The sequence below is a fragment of the Thalassophryne amazonica genome, chromosome 1, assembly GCF_902500255.1.
Source record: "Thalassophryne amazonica chromosome 1, fThaAma1.1, whole genome shotgun sequence".
Lineage (NCBI taxonomy): Eukaryota > Metazoa > Chordata > Actinopteri > Batrachoidiformes > Batrachoididae > Thalassophryne > Thalassophryne amazonica.
Window position 1 is genome coordinate 70,825,102 of NC_047103.1, and position 20,077 is coordinate 70,845,178.

At 40.4% G+C, this 20,077-nt stretch overlaps 1 protein-coding gene across 4 annotated transcripts in view; it reads left to right on the plus strand.

Annotated features, from left to right (window-relative positions):
- The window catches only part of col11a1a (collagen, type XI, alpha 1a), a 363,765-nt gene that overhangs the window by 167,303 nt on the left and 176,385 nt on the right, over positions 1–20,077 (plus strand). For all 4 annotated transcript variants that reach the window (XM_034171602.1, XM_034171606.1, XM_034171594.1 and 1 more), the window contains 4 exons: positions 856–909; positions 1,625–1,669; positions 4,906–4,959; positions 18,497–18,541. In XM_034171602.1, the coding sequence (XP_034027493.1) occupies positions 856–909; positions 1,625–1,669; positions 4,906–4,959; positions 18,497–18,541 (198 nt within the window). The remainder of the gene's footprint in view (positions 1–855; positions 910–1,624; positions 1,670–4,905; positions 4,960–18,496; positions 18,542–20,077) is intronic.

The following is a 20,077-nucleotide window of genomic DNA, read 5'->3' on the forward strand; positions in this document are numbered from 1 at the left end:
GATTAAATGTAATAAAATTTAATTATAGGACACTTTCCAATTGCACATGCAAACTAAATTACAATTAAAAGCTCATGTACATTATTAGACATTATTAGACTTTGTATGTTGCAACTGAAGATAAGTAGCTAGATGTTTTTTCTATTTATTTCTTTCAAAGCCAAAAAGTTTAAATAAAATAAAATAAAATAAATAAATAAAAAAAATTATGTAGGACATTTTCAAAGCAATGCAAAATCTGCTTTGAAGAATTTTAGTGTATGAGTTTTAAATTATTTTAACATTTTGTTACTGGTCTATAATAGTTGTAGTTTTTCTTTTAATGACCTTAGTATTTTAAAAAGACAAAAATAGTTTCTAAACTTTTCACAGTTGCTGTCATTGACACTGTATGCTTGAAATGAGTAATACAGCATAAAAAGTACATATTTAAAAGGAGAATAAACAACCCAAAGACATGAAGTTCTCCACAAAGGCCTGAGGTCACTTATTTAAATAGTTTGGGAGAGTATATGCACATTTTATGGCTGTTGTCCATTTCTGTTGATCTGGAGCATCACATGAAAATTCAGTAAGGTATATCTTATATATTATATTCCAATTCTAAGGTGGAACTATGCTAGTATATAAAGGTATATCTAAATATCTAAAAAGGAAGAGTAAAATAGGAGAGTAGAAAAGAGTAGAGTAGAGCCTCTTAGGTGCCTGGTCTTGAGAACCAGGGATGGTAGGTTGAAAAGCTTTTTTATCCCATGGGAACTCTCCCTACCCACCCAAGCGGCTCAAGAAAAAATGACAGTGTTGACGTTTATACTGAGATGAGTGTTTGTTCTGATGCCTTTCGTGTCTTTTTAGGGGCCACAAGGAGAACCGGGCCCACCTGGCCAGCAGGGAATCCCTGGAACACAGGTGAATAAATACCCTAAACACCAACGGCAAGAATGCAAATATCAGAAAATGGCCGTGCTCACAGTGTCACGCCCCCCCCACTCCACAGAGAAGTGTAAATTTACTTCAGATTCATGATTTGACAGTTTATCAGATCATATGCTTGCGCAAGTTTGTTATCCAAAAAAGGTGGAATAGTTTGTTTGTGAATATAAAAGGCCAAAGAGGCTCTGTTTACATTTTTAGAACCTAAAACCTACGATATGAATTTGAAACCAGCAAGCCTGCATGTTTGAGTGTGCTTTTTCTTTTTCAACATTCCTCCCAGCTGTCCCAGGAGTTTTTCCTCAAATATTTTCCTGGGTTTATCTTAGCACTGGGAATGTTTCAGGCTAGATGCTTGTGAAAGAGTCTTATTCACGTTGATGGAATTCCGGCGAGGCTGCCACACCTGTTGGAGCAAGCTTCGGTGCCTCAAATTACCCCTCTGCACACATGCACTCCGACCCACAAAAACACAATTACACACCCACCTAATGACATGAGGTGCTACATGCTAATGGGATGCTAACACACCTACTGAACCCCCTCCAAAGCACACACATAAACATTCCTTCAGCAGTTCAAATATGCAGCATTCCAACCAATCCCACAGTATGTTCACTGAGTGTTTGAGAGTGGTTGCACTTGTTACCATGGTGACAGACTCCTATTTCTATATGTCTTTTCCTCACAGGGTCTTCCTGGTCCTCAAGGCCCAATTGGACCACCTGGTCAAAAAGTATGTTTCCTTTTATTTATTCATACTTTGTCATTTATGCAAAGATTGAGTTCATACTTGCTAGTACATTGCATGAGTATTAACTTGCTAATTAGGGGGGGAATAACTTATTTTCTGTAATGCCACATTAAACCGTTTGACATTTAAAAATGTATTTTAATAAATAAATAAATAAATAAAAATAAATCATTGTTTTAATGTTGTCATACATTTTGTTATTTTACATGGTGACTAAAATTTATAGTATTTTTTCCCTCCAAAAGAATAAATAAATAAGTGAATATGTAAAGAGACTAGTTGCATGATGTTTAAATACACAAACACATCAAATAAATAAAACAATGAAGTTAATTAAGTTTATGCTCTTTCACCATTATACTCTACATCATTTTGGGAAATTCTAGGCCATTCCTCCAAAAGACACTCTTTTATTACAGTCAGCAGCATAGTGTCCTGTTGAAGCAGTGTAGGATGAAAACTTAAAATCAATCATTAAATAAATTAGTAATGCACATTTTAGGAGCTTCCTAAAGATGTTACATTTTTTCATGTATAACATCTTGCTCTGCATTTCCACATTAACATAAACACAGAATAGTGTCAGTATTTAAATGTACATCCATTGTATTCAACACAGTTGAACATTCTGTCTGATTACCTCTGCCAGCGAAGTTATAGAAGGTTATTGTATCATTCCTGTTTGTTTGTTTGTCTGTTTATGAACAGCCTGGAGCCCACAGTTTTTCATATATCATTATGAAATTTTTACTGAACAATCATATCCTGATAGGCAAGACGTAATTCAATTTTCAAGGTCATAGGTCAAATGGCAAAGTCGAGAAAAATCCTGGAAAATTGGATTTTTCTTCTAATTAACATTGAATGACTTCATAACTCAACAATTCATAACTCTGGATTATGGACATTTGAATTTAATGTTGAAAAGCCCAATTGGTGTACATTTTGCGTTATATCTCAATCAACAGTGCCTCAGTCGCTCTCATTTTTTGTTATGGATTTGCCTACACCACTAAAATTGGATGGAGGTTCCAATTTTATGCCTGTTTGTCTGTCTTCCACTTATCAGTCAGAAACCAAGTGCAAAAAAGCAATGACAAATTGTGAATACCAAAGATAATAACCCCATCACACATCACGCAGAATGGCGTCAGGATGACAAATTGGCGCTCATCCGAAAGTGTCGGGTTTCAGTTCCAAAATGTTCTGACAGCCATCTGCGGAAGTCCACACAGTTGGTCAAAATCAGCCAGTGACCCCGAGTGTAATGCACATGTTCAAAACCCTCCGGGCGCCATCAAGATGGGACACCTATCCGACGGCAGTCCATGTGCAATCTGAGGACCATCTGACTGCAATTTACATGTTCTGATGGCGGAAAAACGGGATCTGAAACTATTTGAGCACATATGAGGGAACCTCGAGATGGATCTGGCACGGTATGCCTGCTGGTATGACCTGCATGTGCCACGTATAATAATGTCCACCCCCCGGAAGCGCAAAGAAACTGTTGAAATGTATGTGGCATGTTTCATCACAGTAATAATTATGACTTATTATCATGTACAGTGAAAGTGAACAGTGGCAATCAAACCGAAAGCACTGTGTGCAACTGTGCACACACTGCCACAAATCTGAACAAATCAAATCAAATCAATTTTATTTATATAGCGCCAAATCACAACAAACAGTTGCCCCAAGGCGCTTTATATTGTAAGGCAAAACCATACAATAATTACGGAAAAACCCCAACGGTCAAAACGACCCCCTGTGAGCAAGCACTTGGCGACAGTGGGAAGGAAAAACTCCCTTTTAACAGGAAGAAACCTCCAGCAGAACCAGGCTCAGGTAGGGGCAGTCTTCTGCTGGGACTGGTTGGGGCTGAGGGAGAGAACCAGGAAAAAGACATGCCTGTGTGAACAGGCTGTTATATCCACATTAGAAGTTACTGTACAGATATTTGTCCATTCCTTCCCATGGGTGACATAAATAATGTGAATATTGTCTCCATCATATCTGTACATAACACGGGCAGCTGTGCCTCAATGTGGTGTGCAGTAATGCGTCATTGCACACGTCACGCTCAGAGCTGAATGGATCTCATGCTGTAATAAATGATCACCTTCTAACTCTGTAGGAGATATGACATGGAACTGTAGTGCCAGGCCATGAAAGCATTAATAAACATGAATCTCACCTCCAGCAGTGATCCAGGAGTGTTTCACAGCATGGATGTGGACATAGAGCTGAAACTGGCAGCCTGTGGTTAAAATCCTCTCACCCAAAAAAAAAAAATATCCCATGTGATAATCCAGCCATCACGGTATCTAGAGTTGCGTTGTGCTGTTAAAGTGAACAAAAAAGAAAAAAGAAAGTTCCCTCGAAAGGCACTGCGTCTGATGCAGGGGACAGCATTGCCCAATGCCAGCAAACTTTCAGCAAGGCTGTCCAGTGGCATGTGTGCGCACGTATGCCCCATGCACGCACTTAGTGGCCCATGCAGCGTTATGCATACACACACACACACGTTTGAGTGATAACTGCAGCTCCACGTGTGTGTGCACATGTGCCACACATGCTGAGCACTCGTGCACGTGTACGTGAGGAACACAGCGCTTGTTCCCAGTCCAGTCCTGTGTTTGCCATCCAGACGTTTGGACATCGGGCAGTCTTCAGCGCCTTTTATGGCCGTCTGACGGCAGTCTGTATCATCTACCTGTTGTCTGCTTGTGCTTTGGATGCAATCGTGCATGTGTGGACAAGGTACTCCGGATGCATTCTTACACTGCTGACCATGCCTCTTTTCCTCCCGACTGTGTCGAGTTATGGCAATATTTGCTGCGTCGGGCATGGTCCCTGCACATTCTTGCTATGTGTGACGGGGGCCAATGTTCTGTGAATTCAGAAACTGAAAAAAGTTGAAAAAAATAAAAAATGACAACACCACAGAAATCCTTCGATTCAAGTGCATGAACTAAATACATGCTTCTGACATTTGATCACATTTAATTTAGCTTGTGAAAAGCCACTTAACAGGACTTTGACCTTGAAAATTTTTTCCAATGTGTTTTCATTAGCTTAGAATGATCCCGTCATATTTGTATGAGAGTGGGCCCCTTCATGGAGGCCGCAGATTAAATTGTTTTAGGATTTGTTTTTTGAAACCTGCATTACACTGTCTGAACTCTCTCTGACCTTGTTGTCATTTTCATGTACAGGGACCTCAGGGTAGGTCTGGGTTACCTGGATTACCTGGAGCCGATGGACCTCCTGTACGTGCTTTTATCATCTACATCCACACAATCACAGTGTTCCTATTACACTCTTTATTTTGGGGGTGTACTTTGAAGCAAGATCAACATACCGTGACTTATCAGGTTGATTTGTTAACCCTGGCTTTCAGCTTCAGCCTCTGTATGTGTTCCCATGGAAAAAAGTATAAAATGTCATTTGGCTCTTCTTCTTATAAACAAAACATAAACAAAGACCAATCATGTACCACATATGTACTACACTGAAAAAGAACCAACTTAAAAAGCTGTTTCAATTGGTAACATCTCAAGTTGTTTGAACTTTTGTTAATAAGTTAGATCAACTCAAACTTACTAAGTTCAAACAGCTTAATTCATTTAGATGTTACCAATTGAAACAATTCATTTAAGTTGGCTCAACTATTCTCTTTTTTCAGTGTATTATTTATTTATTGCTGGCCACTAATTAGTATTTTATGTTCAATAACCCCCCCATCCAACATCCACATTCACACCTCTTAAACTTTTAAACTTGCACTCAAGAAGTGCATTTCAGTCTGACTGTGTCCTCTAGTGAAGGCAAAGTGGAAATTACTTACGTTTTTGCCCTTAGAAAGGCTAAATTATTTTTATAGATTGACTATTGTACACTCAACAAAAATATAAACGCAACACTTTTGGTTTTGCTCCCATTTTGTATGAGATGAACTCAAAGATCTAAAACTTTTTCCACATACACAATATCACCATTTCCCTCAAATATTGTTCACAAACCAGTCTAAATCTGTGATAGTGAGCACTTCTCCTTTGCTGAGATAATCCATCCCACCTCACAGGTGTGCCATATCAGGATGCTGGTTAGACACCATGATTAGTGCACAGGTGTGCCTTAGACTGCCCACAATAAAAGGCCACTGTGAAAGGTGCAGTTTTATCACACAGCACGATGCCTCAGATGTCGCAAGATATGAGGGAGCGTGCAATTGGCATGCTGACAGCAGGAATGTCAACCAGAGCTGTTGCTCGTGCATTGAATGTTCATTTCTCTACCATAAGCTGTCTCCAAAAGCGTTTCAGAGAATTTGGCAGTACATCCAACCAGCCTCACAACCGCAGACCACGTGTAACCACACCAGCCCAGGACCTCCACATCCAGCGTGTTCACCTCCAAGATCGTCTGAGACCAGCCACTCGGACAGCTGCTGAAACAATCGGTTTGCATAACCAAAGAATTTCTGCACAAACTGTCAGAAACCGTCTCAGGGAAGCTCATCTGCATGCTCGTCATCCTCATCGGGGTCTCGACCTGACTCCAGTTCGTCGTCGTAACCGACTTGAGTGGGCAAATACTCACATTCGCTGGCGTTGGGCACGTTGGAGAGGTGTTCTCTTCACGGATGAATCCCGGTTCACACTGTTCAGGGCAGATGGCAGACAGCGTGTGTGGTGTCGCGTGGGTGAGCGTTTTTCTGATGTCAATGTTGTGGATCGAGTGGCCCATGGTGGCGGTGGGGTTATGGTATGGGCAGGCGTCTGTTATGGATGAAGAACACAGGTGCATTTTATTGATGGCATTTTGAATGCACAGAGATACCGTGATGAGATCCTGAGGCCCATTGTTGTGCCATACATCCAAGAACATCACCTCATGTTGCAGCAGGATAATGCACGGCCCCATGTTGCAAGGATCTGTACACAATTCTTGGAAGCTGAAAATGTCCCAGTTCTTGCATGGCCGGCATACTTACCGGACATGTCACCCATTGAGCATGTTTGGGATGCTCTGGACCGGCGTATACGACAGCGTGTACCAGTTCCTGCCAATATCCAGCAACTTCGCACAGCCATTGAAGAGGAGTGGACCAACATTCCACAGGCCACAATTGACAACCTGATCAACTCTGTGCGAAGGAGATGTGTTGCACTGCATGAAGTAAATGGTGGTCACACCAGATACTGACTGGTATCCCCCCAATAATACAAAACTGCACCTTTCAGAGTGGCCTTTTATTGTGGGCAGTCTAAGGCACACCTGTGCACTAATCATGGTGTCTAATCAGCATCTTGATATGGCACACCTGTGAGGTGGGATGGATTATCTCAGCAAAGGAGAAGTGCTCACTATCACAGATTTAGACTGGTTTGTGAACAATATTTGAGGGAAATGGTGATATTGTGTATGTGGAAAAAGTTTTAGATCTTTGAGTTCATCTCATACAAAATGGGAGCAAAACCAAAAGTGTTGCGTTTATATTTTTGTTGAGTGTATGTTACAAATACCACCAGACTTATTTTGTTTCTTTTTAAATTACTTTTCCCCCATTTTAAAAGCAGTATTACACATTTCAACAGAATCCTATCCCACCACAAGTTACCACAATGATCAGGCCAGATTAAAAGAGAAGTCAAGTTCCCGGCTTCAGGGTCATTAGAAGTCACTAACCCACAAATTTCAATTGATATTACACCCCTCAGCTGAAGCTGACACGTTATATATTTTCTGTGTCGCTGTCAAGGGCGTAGGTTTGGTCTCAGCTTTGGTAGGGACAATACCCCCCCGGCCCCCCTGCCCACCACCACCCCCTAACCCACTCACACCATTAGACGCACAAGTACAGCATAATACATAACATATGATGACACTTTATTAATATTTAACACTTTATTTACATTATTAAGTGTGTAGGCAAACAAACAAATAGCTTAAATAACAAAATTGCACCCAAAATCTATTCTATAGGCCTACACCTGAGAGAACAAGACAACAAAAAAATACTTGTGGAGCTAACAAAAAAAAAAAAGTTTTTGCAACCAAGATGTATAATCTATTCTCTTCATCAATAATGCAGTTGTAGGTATCTAGCAACCTAATTTTCCAAAAAAAAAAAAAAAAGAAAAAAAAAAGAAAAAACGATTTCCAATGATATATATGGTGTATTACGGTAAACATAAGCCTGTGATGTCATAACGCAGAGGAAAAACACGGAAGTTTCACACTAGTGCGCCGCTGAGAAAAAAATAATAATAATTAAAAAAAAAAAACTAGTGCGCCGCTGATTCTCATTACCGTAAGTTCTCATATAAGCCCTCACTCTGAAAAATTTGACAGCAAGCCAAGAACCCATGCTTTCCAACAGTGCGTTCGGTGACTTTTGAAACGAGGGAAAGTATGAAAAAGAGCGCAAAAGTGACAGAAAAGTACAGAGACAGACAGCAAACATAAATGTAGTAATTTTTGAGGAAAAGGCAGGATGTTAGTGTCATTTGTGAAGGTGTGTGTGCGTGTTTGTGTGGGTGTGCAGTTTATTTTAAGTGTGGCGCACAGCATTGTTCTCCAGCCCTCCACCCCGCCCTTCTTGTTTTTCTGCACCGGAGCAGTGTTGCCAGATATGAAATATGAAACTATTGTACCAAAACCTCAAAATGATCGTATTTTGGGAGAAATTATCGTACACAAACAAAACGCATACAACGTAGCTATTTTAGCGTTTCTTTTTTTAAATTTACAAAGAATTTTATGTCACATTTTTAAACAGTAATTATAGTAATGGGGAAACTATGGCACAAAAAGAACGCAAATGCACAAGCAAATGCACTACCAGACTAGAAACATTTTTTTTTTTCTGTGAAGGGACACAAACGTGTTAATTACCAGACTAGTAAGAGTCGAATTCAACCTCGAGGTTGCTGTCGTCATCCGATGCCATGGACACTTGTGCAGATTTTGTTGAACACAGAAAAAATGTTGACACCTCCATAAGGAACTTGAACTTTTTATTTTTCTTGTATGTCTCTTTGCTCTTGTGTTTTGTTCGTTTGTTATTGCATTTGTTGAAATAAAGTTTCGAAAAAAAAGTTGGCTGGGGAATCTTCCTGTCACGGCAGAGATTGGATGGAACTCATTACTCTGTATGAGAGGGGGTGGGGTTTCAAATGACGGTCGCCGAAAGCCAGCAGCAGCCCTGTGTGTGGTGTGTCTTTGATGCCGACTGAGTGCAGCGCCTGCAAAATGATTCTTGGGTGTCAGAGAGAGATGCGTGTTTGGGCAACCAACTGAAATTATCGTACATATTGGATTTTTTCCCATTATTGATCGTACATCGTACAGAGGGCAAAACTATTGTACAAATACGATAATTATCGTACATCTGGCAACACTGCACCAGAGCCACCCATCCTCTGCGCTCTGGGACCTCCCACTTTACAAATTAAGCACTGCCTGCCACGAGATGCGCTTTGTTTACGTCCATGTGAGAAGAACGTGAGCTAATGAAATTGCAACATGGTAACCCTGTCACTCTGGCACGTCGAAAACACAAAACATGACGACTAAAATTATAGTATCGAGTTTGCGTTATATAAACAAAAATGCTAAATATTGGTAGGGACTATTTTGCCATCCCAAAATATTGGTTGTGACTTGTCCCTATGGTCCATATGCAAACCTACGCCCCTGGTCGCTGTTGTTTATGGTTAGCGACAAGTCAGTGGGCAATCAGTTTGTGTCCTACACTTACTGCAAAAGTGATTTTAAAGTTTTCCAGGAATGCTGGATTTGTGGATTTGACGTGCAACGCTATTCATAACGGACATTGTTGCTACAGCGTGACTTGTCTACAGAGGAGTCATATTAAGAAGAAATGCTAACCTCAGTTAGCATTAGCATATACAGCTGATCATCAGTATTCATCAGGATAAGTCATCCCGATGAATACATTTTTAGAAAACTAAGTGACGTGTTTGCTTTGACAGAAATAAAGGGACAATTCACAAAATTTTTAAAAATGCATTAACCTTCCTAAAACCTGATGAAAGGTATGGGTCTAATCTGTAAAAGTAGGTAGTGCCATAAAAATGATTTTATTGCTTCAGAAATCACCCATTTGGACCTTGGTGGTGTTTTGAACACTCGCGTCATCTTAATTTGTGTTTTAATTTAGTTAAAATATGGCAAAACTACTAAATGTCCTAAAAATCATAATCCTACCATACCATTTTCATGTAGATGTATTTTATTACTAAATAAATCAAATCAAAAATCAAAGATGGATGCATGTCTGACAGAAGACATGCATGTGTGAATCCAAGCTGGGATTCACTGGTTTGGATGTCAGCTAACACCACTTGTCCAACTACTCATTCCGAAATCTGGTTAAGTGTAATTTTCAGAAATACAGTCTTGCCCATTTGATTTGTGTTGTTCCAGCTGTGTATTCTCTGTCTGAACTGTGGAAGGTCAAGAGGTTGTTAGCCCGCCATTGTCCTCATTCCCCACATCCTGCTAACTCACAGCCTTCTGCTGCGACCTCTCACCTCACAGTGGTAGTACATGATAAAGGCTTTGCCACAATGTGTATCAAGATTTTCAGTGTAATATCTATTAAATTCATCCACCAAAGCTATATTTGAAAATCTCATGCAGTATATTAACAAATCACAAAAAATCCCTTGCCTCATCTCAGTGTTCACAATCTATAAGGGATGCATGCTGTCCCACTTTCTAGGCACTGTGTTCATACAATGCTTTTTTTATTTTTATTTTTAAGCGCAGAGAGGGCACCGAGTAACACTTCATCCCTGCATCCTTTATCTTAGTGTATTCTTATAAATAATGAGTGATCCTCATGAAGTTTGTTTTTATGACAACAGTAAACAGCTAACAACTAGCTTATAATGTAAAGCAAATAAAAAGTACTCACTCTCAGCAGGGACATAATGTCTGTCCAATCTGCTCTGTGTTTTTCAGGTTAAAGTGCTTGGCACAGCTGCATAAAAAGGCAAAGTGCTCTGATAAAAGATGAGGGTTTTTTTTCTGTCAGTAGTCACATTAACTCCATTTTCATTTACAGCAATTGATGCTGGTGCTCAGAAAAGAGTCCTATTCTCACTTTCCATAAGTTAACATTTTTGCAAACTTACACATAGTTCACATTATGACATAAAACACAAAGTTACTTGGGTAAGCCAGGAATGCAAAAAGGTTAACAACCACTATAATGTTGAAAAGAAATTACAACCCGGACACAACATTAACATTAACAGTGATTTGAGATGTTGCATAAAAAACCCAAAACATAAAATCAGTGAAATGCAAGCAACAACATCAACTAACCAAACGTGAACGAGCAACAGTCTCACAGTTGGTATCTCACTGAAGTGGCCACTCGCAGCTGAGTACGAATGACAAGTGTGCACACATAGTGTTCAGCTCTTATTATCCTGCTATTATCCATGTGAATAGACTGTGGAAATTCCCCCACTGTACCCAGTAAGGACAAAATAAAGTAAATAATAATAATAACAATAATAAATCCTACAGCCCCTATCAAGGAGAGTGGTTCTGGAGCCGAGGCTGTGCATGGAGGCGAGGCCCACCAGATCTAACTGGAATCGCTCACGCGATCACCTCCCGCACAATGCTCACTGGATCGGTTTGCAGCCGAGTGTGAACCGGCTGGGATGAGGATCGGCACCTCTAAATCTGAGGCCATGGTTCTCAGCAGGAAACCGATGGATTGCCTACTCCGGGTAGGGAATACGGTCTTGCCCCAAGTGAAGTAGTTCAAGTACCTCGGGGTTTTGTTCACAAGTGAGTGGATGATGTAACGTGAGATTGGCCAGAGAATCGGCGCAGCAGGGGCGGTATTGGATTCGCTGTACCATACTGTTGTGACGAAAAGAGAGCTGACCCAAAAGGTGAAGCTCTCCATCTACTGGTCAAGAGCTGACCCAAAAGGTGAAGCTCTCCATCTACTGGTCAATCTTCATTCCTACTCTCACCTGTGGTCATGAGGCTTGGGTCATCACCGAAAGAACTAGATCGCGGGTACAAGCGGCTGAAATGGGCTTACTCAGGAGGGTGGCTGGTGTCTCCCTTAGAGATAGGGTGAGAAGTTCAGTTATCCGTGGGGAGCTTGGAGTAGAGTCGCTGCTCCTTCGCGTTGAAAGGAGCCAGCTGAGGTGGTTCGGGCATCTGGTAAGAATGCCTCCTGAACGCTTCCCTAGGGAGGTATTCCAGGCACGTCTATCTGGGAGGAGACCCCGGGGAAGACCCAGGAATAGGTGGAGAGATTATATCTCCACACTGGCCTAGAAACACCTCGGGATCCCCCAGTCAGAGGTGGTCAATGTGGCACAGGAAAGGGAAGTCTGGGGTCCCCTGCTGGAGCTGTTGCCCCCACGACTCGAACCCGGAAAAGCGGTTGAAGATGAATGAATGATGAATGAATGGTAAAGCCTACAGCACACTGACCGACTTGCAGAATGATTTCTCTACTGGATACATAATCTCGGGTTATATGATCCTTTTGAGCCGAGATCCGTGCCCAGCCCTTATCTATGCGCTGGACCAGCCTCTTCTCCGTGGCGCAGCGATGTCCAGCAGCACTTTGGGTGTAGGTTTGATTTATTCAGCAGTAACACAGTAAGATCCTTTTGCTGTTTCCTTGTTTTTGTCACTCGGAGTGTCCACAGCAAGGTGTCCAAGGTGGATCTGCATGTTGATTTGGTACAGACACGTCCTTCTCTGTCAGTGATGCCGAGAACGCGTTACTCTAATCTGACCACTTTTTTTTAGTAACGAACAATCTAACGCGTTAATCTTTCCAAATCAGTAATCAGATTAAAGTTACTTCTCCAAGTCACTGTGCGTTACTATCATTTTTGCATTATGGGTCGATAGTAGCATTAAACTTGGTCTGTGGGCAGGGGGTCGGGGTTTGACTGAACTACACACTTTAAGTGAGCTGTGAGCTTTTCATCCGTGTTGTTCTGCAACAGCTACGACTCGTCCTCACCTCTTAAAGCACAGTGACAACAGCACACCTGCACTGAGCTTTACAAAGACATTTTTATGCTTTTTTTTCTCAGAGCTGCTCCGTATCTGCTGCTAAAAACAGCTGATCCTCCGTGATGCGTCAACAACTAACACTATTTTCCACTCAAATGCACCTAAACTCTCTTTCTGAGGACCACATGATGTGAAAACGCAATAAAACTTTCTTACCTGTAAATCTGGTCATGTTTTCTGCATAAATAAATGTTATCCATTCTTTGTGCTCAAACGCAAAAGCAGGGGTGAATCCAGGTGGAATGGGGGCGTGGGGCAGGGATACCCCCCCCAACACCCCTAGATTAAAGGTCCAGTTTTGAAGCCTTTTTTTACTACAACTACTAATACTACTTAAAATAATAATAATTTTGACAAGTAAAATGTTTAGAGAGAATTTAAATGTTAGAAAAATGTTAGAATGAATTTAATAATTACATTTATAAACAATGTAGGTTAGAAATTGCAAGTTTTACTGTTACAGTGCTGTCAACAATTAAATATGAAGTCAAGAAAGAGGTCTTTATTTTACTTTTTATAAAACAAGTATTTATTTTCATTGAAGCCAAGAAAGGGTGACTATAAAGCGAGTTTTGGCTAAACAAGTATCATTGTCATGTTGAGGTGGCGGAGGGTTGTTGTCGACAGCTGGGGAAAGTAACTAAAAAAGTAACTAGTAATCTAACCTAGTTACTTTTACAATTGAGTAATCAGTAAAGTAACTAAGTTACTTTTTCAAGGAGTAATCAGTAATCAGTAATTGGATTACTTTTTCAAAGTAACTGTGGCTACACTGTTCTCTGTCCTCCTACATTTTGGCTCTGATTGAGGTCATCACAGAGAGATATTTTAAAAAGATAAAAAATGACACAGCACTGTGCGCTCTTCTCCTGCAGACTTGTGCTCCTCAGTAAAAAAACAAAAAAAGAACATTAAATATATAAGCCCAAAAAGCTCAAACAGGATATTGAACAGGAGTCCTGATGTCCGGCCACTTCCAGAAGCGGCTGTTCCTCTCTGATCATCTCTGCTATTTTGGCATCATTAGAAGTCTAGCAAGTACATTCAGAGGACTGCACAACACCAGTGATTGCTCTGGGAGCATACTGAAAGGAGCCTTGTCACCTCGCTAACTTTGAACACTTCAAATCCATGCGCAACCCTGGTCATACCCGGCAAACGCATATGCGTATGCACAAAATCAAGCGATTTCCTTTGCAATTGCTGTTCGCAGGCTTTCACAGCCCAGTGCGGGAGGACCCTAACACAATGTTATGGAGGGGAAGTGTGAAGGGTTTTCTTAAAATATAAGACATGACATTTCAGCTATGGTTTTCCAGAAGGCACATGGAAGACTCAAGCCTTGATGCGAGGTGTTTCTTTGTAACAAGGTTCTACGTTCCAAAAAAACTACATTCCAAGAAAACTGAGTGAAGTGTTTGATACATACAAGCTTTGAGATTTTAAATTAATTTTTTTAATGATTTTGTTAAGATTTTATTTTTCACATTTTTTTAAAAGCCACAGTTTTTGATAATTTTATATAGGGAAATATTTTTTTATTATTATTATTGTTGTTGTTGTCATCAAACATCAAAATGTGTAAAAGGTTATAGGTGCCCAAATGTTTGCATGCCACTCTTTATTTATAACAGTATTGGTGGTTGTAAGTTAACAGATTGCACTGAGAAACTCTGACTGCCAGATTAAGGGAGACTGTCAGGAGGTCGTGTTTGCTGGTTACAGTGAAGATAATGAGGGATCTCATGATGTGCAGCTGGGACCTCTAAAAAGAGAAGGAAAAAAAAAAAATCTATTTTGCGTTCACTGTGTCAAATTCTGAAGTGGAAGATATATTATAATTTAACCAAACATTAATCGTAATTTGACCCCAAAACCAGTTCATTTTAACATGTTATTTTCAAATGAACAAATATTGGTTTTTGTTATATTTAATAAAGTGGTCCTTTGAGTAAATACCACTCAGTTTCTCATAAATTGCAGTAAACTAACTATAAGAATTTCTATAATTATTTCTTAAAAAATAAAGATAAAATCTTTAAGGTACTCACATTTTACTGATTTTTAAATACTAGTTAGCAGTTTTTGAATTATTTTTCCAAATGTGTCTAAAATATTTGTACTGTACTGTGGTTGTGTAGTCTGACTGTAGTGAGGGCCTTTATTTTTTCGGTTTTAAAAAACAATGCTTAGAATGGCCAGGCATGACTGAACAAAATTATTTATTAAACAAAGGAATACATACGGGCAAAAACAGAAAGAGAGAATCAATGGTCTCAAAAGCCCAAATATACAGTGCATACTGAAAAACACGAGGGTACACAGAGAAAACACAAAAAAAAAAAAAAAAAAAAAATATAAGGTAAAAAAAAAAAAACAAGCCTTTGGAAGATGAACGCAAAGAAACAAACACTGAGGCAACAGGAGCACAAGCATGGTTCAAAGATATGCAGAAAATCCAGCTACACAAAACATGCAGAGTTCCAGAGGAACTCCAGCAAGAAGCTTCCACCCCTGTCACACCTTGATTATTTAACCAGCATGTGCCAACTGTATTAAAAACACTAGCGTATACGGGCTTACATCTAATACATTATGGGTAACTTTTATATGAGTTATGAGCGTGTTGAAGCACTCTGATATACATTGTAATACGGCAAGTACCTCGAAAAATTTTGTACATGCTTAAAATTTTTGACGTATGCCAGCGTATGACTCATACATCCCACACATGCGGGACATAAGTTGTAGGAAAGTTATGTGATTGTTGACACATGTTTCTTGCAATTTACTCATAAGTTGAGATAGGTCCATTAATGTTGTCCATTGATTGGCTGAAAGCTGCAGTCCTCATCCAAACAGACTGTTTCAAACATTCACACGTGGAGTAAATATAAAGTCTTAATCTTGCCTGTTCGATTCATTCGGCTTCATCATCACATCCTGATGAAAATGTATACACATAAAGCGTCCTGATTTTGGAAAACGACATCTGAAAATAGTTTAGTCCCCTCGTGCGGTTTAATTGGTTTGTCCACCCTGTGCGGTCTAATTGGTCCCCTAGTGCAGTCTGATCGGTCCGCCCTGTGCGGACAGATCGGTCCCCTTGTGCGGTCTGATCAGTCCACCCCATGCAGTCTGATCGGTCCCCTTGTGCGGTCTGATCAGCCCACCCCATGCGGTATGATCGGTCCTCTTGTGCGGTCTGATCAGTCCACCCCATGCAGTCTGATCGGTCCCCTCGTGCGGTCTGATCGGTCCCACCATCTGACTAATCAGATGGTGGGACCGATCATGGAGGGGTGATCACAAGGGGACCAATCAGACCCTGACCGGCACTTAAAAGTTGAAAGAGTCACAGCGCTTCATTCATTCATGGCAGCATTTACCACAGCCATCAGTTGACTCATTAGCAGTCTGCACACGATCAAAATAAATCCTGTGATCCACCAAGACAAAAATAAAATAAAATAATGTTAAATTGCTCTGTTGTGCCTCAGTGTGGAGCGGAGACGCTGCGCGATAGTGTACGCATGCTGGATGATGTGCTTGTCAATATTGAAGTGTTCCAAACCAAAGGGTTCTGCTGGTGGTAGAAACACAAATCAAGGCAGACTTAACTCTTCTGACCGCACCGTTCCATGCAGTACTGACTGAAACCACTCGGTGTAAATGGGACTGTCAGCATACACTGGATAAATTGTCAAAGTTTGACAGCTGCATCATTTATGAGATGTACTCTAGTGTATGCCGCCCATATTAAAAATGCTGTCATATGCTGACTAAATTGTCAAGGGGTGACAGGGCCATTAGTCCTTGGAGGCTATTTATACAGTATATCCATGATTACAGATGTGAACCAGGTGCAAGTGTTTGCCCAACAGGGATGAGTTTGTGGGAGTTGTGGAAAAAAAAAATCTGTAGGACATATTCATCACATCTAACCTATAAAATCACATTATATTAGTTTTTTTTCTGTTGTGTTAATAATATTTCAATGCATATCACATAGTTCAGTTAGACATTTACTACTTGGAAACTAATGTCTAAAAGGACATGTCATTTAAGCCAGTGATTCTCAACCGGGGTGCCGCGGCACCCTAGGGTGCCGTGATCGATCGTCAGGGATGCCATGGGCAATTATCAAATATCACCATTATCGGGTGTATGTGCTGTGTGGCAAATGATGTAATGCTCTTTTATTCCAGTAGATGGCAGCAAAGCGCGCAGTAGCGCTGAGCCGTGTGCCGACAAGGAGGCGTGATCGCCATTTTAATTCCGGGCAAGTTAGTGGTTTGTGTGCATAGAAGTTCACTTAGTCTCGTCAAGAAACGTGGAATATGCTGGAAAGCTGCGCGTGTTGGCAAAGTCACAAACGGAGGAACAAGGGAGACAATATTTCCTTCCATAAGTAAGTGGTTTTGGTTATTGTTGTCACTTTGTCCGTGATATTTGGATGATAAACAGCTGTATGTCTCCTGCCGTACCTGTGTCGCCTGATGACATGGATCATTAATTTCACTTATGTCTAGTTGATATTTTCCACTGCTAGACCAATGTCTAGTTAAAATACTCGTCGTTAGTGACTAAAAATTGTTCAACAAGACTGGGGAGTTTTTTGGGGGGTTTTTTGCACCTTAAAATAATGAGATTAATGACTCGTGCTGTGCTTCCACACACACAGAGATGTGCACACACACACACACCGCTGACTTCATGAATGAAACTCGGTCAATAAAGGATAATTGTGTAAAAATATAATATATATAAATGTATTGTAATGGTTTTAGGAGCCGCGCTGCGTTGAACAGCAGCAGCTCAGCCGAGCAGCGTAGCTTAACAGCGCAGATCCGTGTAACTTTCAACACTAATATTTGTGAATGTGTGTGTGTCAGAGTAAGTTTAATACTTTCCTGACATAATTTAATGTAATTTAATTTTACTGCCTCGATATCCAGGACAAAATGGCATTTTAACACGTATTTTGGGGGCATTTTTCTGAGTGTGTTCAGTCGCGAATCTCCATTGAAAATGCATTAACATCCGGGTACTTCATCAATATTTTGCCCGGTTAGGAGACGTCATGTCGCTGTGCATGAAGGGACGTTTTCGTTTAATGTGCAGCATTGGAACTGCGCTCTCTAGTTCTTATATACAGCTCCATGACTATAGTATACTATGTTACGTCATATCTGTACCGCACGTGTTGCTAACGTGCTAAGGCACCGTGTAGAGACAGTCGAGTTAGTGGTGCGTGACACGTGACACATGACAGTGGTGTGCCGCAGGATTTTGTGAATATAAAAAGGGTGCCGCGGCTCAAAAAAGGTTGAAAATCACTGATTTAAGCAACTAAAAAACAAGGGCTCAGTAGCCTGTTAATTTTAGAGTATTAGCATCCAAATTGAGTAAACAATATAGGAGTTACTCTACATTGTATGAAAGCCCCTCCTCTTTATTTCAGTGATTGAAAGATCACTGACCAATTGGCATGTTCATAGGCACCAATTTCTGTGTACAGGTGTAATGTGAATGAGATCAGATTTAAAGGTATGACACGACCAGATTTTACAACTCACAGGATTTCTATAAATGATCAAATAATATCATTATGCATTATGATTTGATATAAAATGATATCAAATCATAATGCAGGAATATAGGTTCAATGTCTGTGAAAAATGTTAATGATTTCTTTGTTTTTAACAGGGTCATCCTGGTAAGGAAGGTCCACCTGGGGAGAAAGGAGCACAGGTATGTGTCTTGCCTCCAACAGGTCCTCCAATCCATATGGTTGGTCTGTAGCACAAAATGTAAGACGGGTTTACAGGTTGTCAATCATTAGTCAACTAGTTGGGCACCATTAGTCATGAAAGTCCAAACTGACTGCAGAATTACAAGTTGAAAACATGGCACTGAAACAATATTTGTGGTACTCCTACTTGATGCAAGATATTTATTCACATTCCTGCAGTGTTGAGTGCTGGCTGCTAGTGGTGTCGGTCTGTGTGGGTCACTGATTGAGCTCTGTCCTCAGTGAAACAGTCTGTGCAAGGGAAACCCGTCTGTTTTTGGTAGCTGTGCAGGGAAAGAACACTGAACATTGAAACCATAAAAATACATTCCACAGATATTGGAAACAGATTATTTTTTTTAATGATTCACCCTAATATTGTAGGTCAATTATGCTTTGCCCAATTAGTTGACTAATTGGGTACTAGCTAGTAGTAGGTAACAATTCTAAGCCTATGTCAAAGCCATTGGTCATGAGGGTTTGGATTTAAAAATAACAAGTGGGTGTGAATTGAAGTGGCAAGGACAATGTGTGGGAGAGATATGAAATGTTGCTGCTAGAAATTAAAACATAACTATAGGTCATAATCAAGATTTACCCTCAGTCAACACAGAAGTGATTAATCTTGAAAGTCTTTGAATGGCTGCTTGGCCCCCCATAGATGCCCACGTGAAATAGGCCAAATTCACGGTCCAGATACAACCTGGTACAAAAACAACTTTAGTTTCTATAGCTAGTTTCCCCATTCATGACAACTGCATGGGGAGACAGGAAGGAATTATTTTTTTTATAATTCAAACATTTAAATCTTTAAATGTTTAAAAAAAAAAACTTTAAAAAAAACAGCTACAGCTGAAACAAAGTGCTGTACACAAGGCAACATAAAAAGCAGAAGACCACAAAGTACAAATAACAAAAAACAAGCCCAAAAAATTAAAACTGAAACAAGTAAAATCAGTTAAAAACAACCAAAACAGATCGAGATCTCATTCCGGGTTAAAAGCCAGTGCATAAAAGTGGGTTTTAAGATTGGTTTTAAAAACAGAAAGTGAAAAGGCCTGCCTGATGTGGAGCAGTAGATCGTTCCACATCTTTGGAGCCACAACAGCAAAAGCTTGGTCCCCTCTGACCATACGCTTGCACCTCAGCACCTCCAGGAGGAGCTGATCAGCTGACCAGAGGTGGCGAGCAGGGGCATAAAGATGAAGCAGCTCAGAGAGGTTCTTAAAAAGAATTCTAAAATGTACAGGCAGCCAGTGGAGGGAGGCCACGACAGGTGTAATGTGCTCCCTCTTACATGCACCAGTTAGCAGACGGGCGGTAGCATTCTGAACTAGCTGGAAACGTGCAAGGGAGGACTGGCTAATTCCGTAATAAAGTGCATTACAGTAATCCAGCCGGGAGGTAATAAAAGCATGGATTGCTGTTTTAAAGTACTGTTGTGCAAGAAATGGCTAACCTTAGCAAGCTGCCTTAAGTGGAAGAAGCTTGATCTG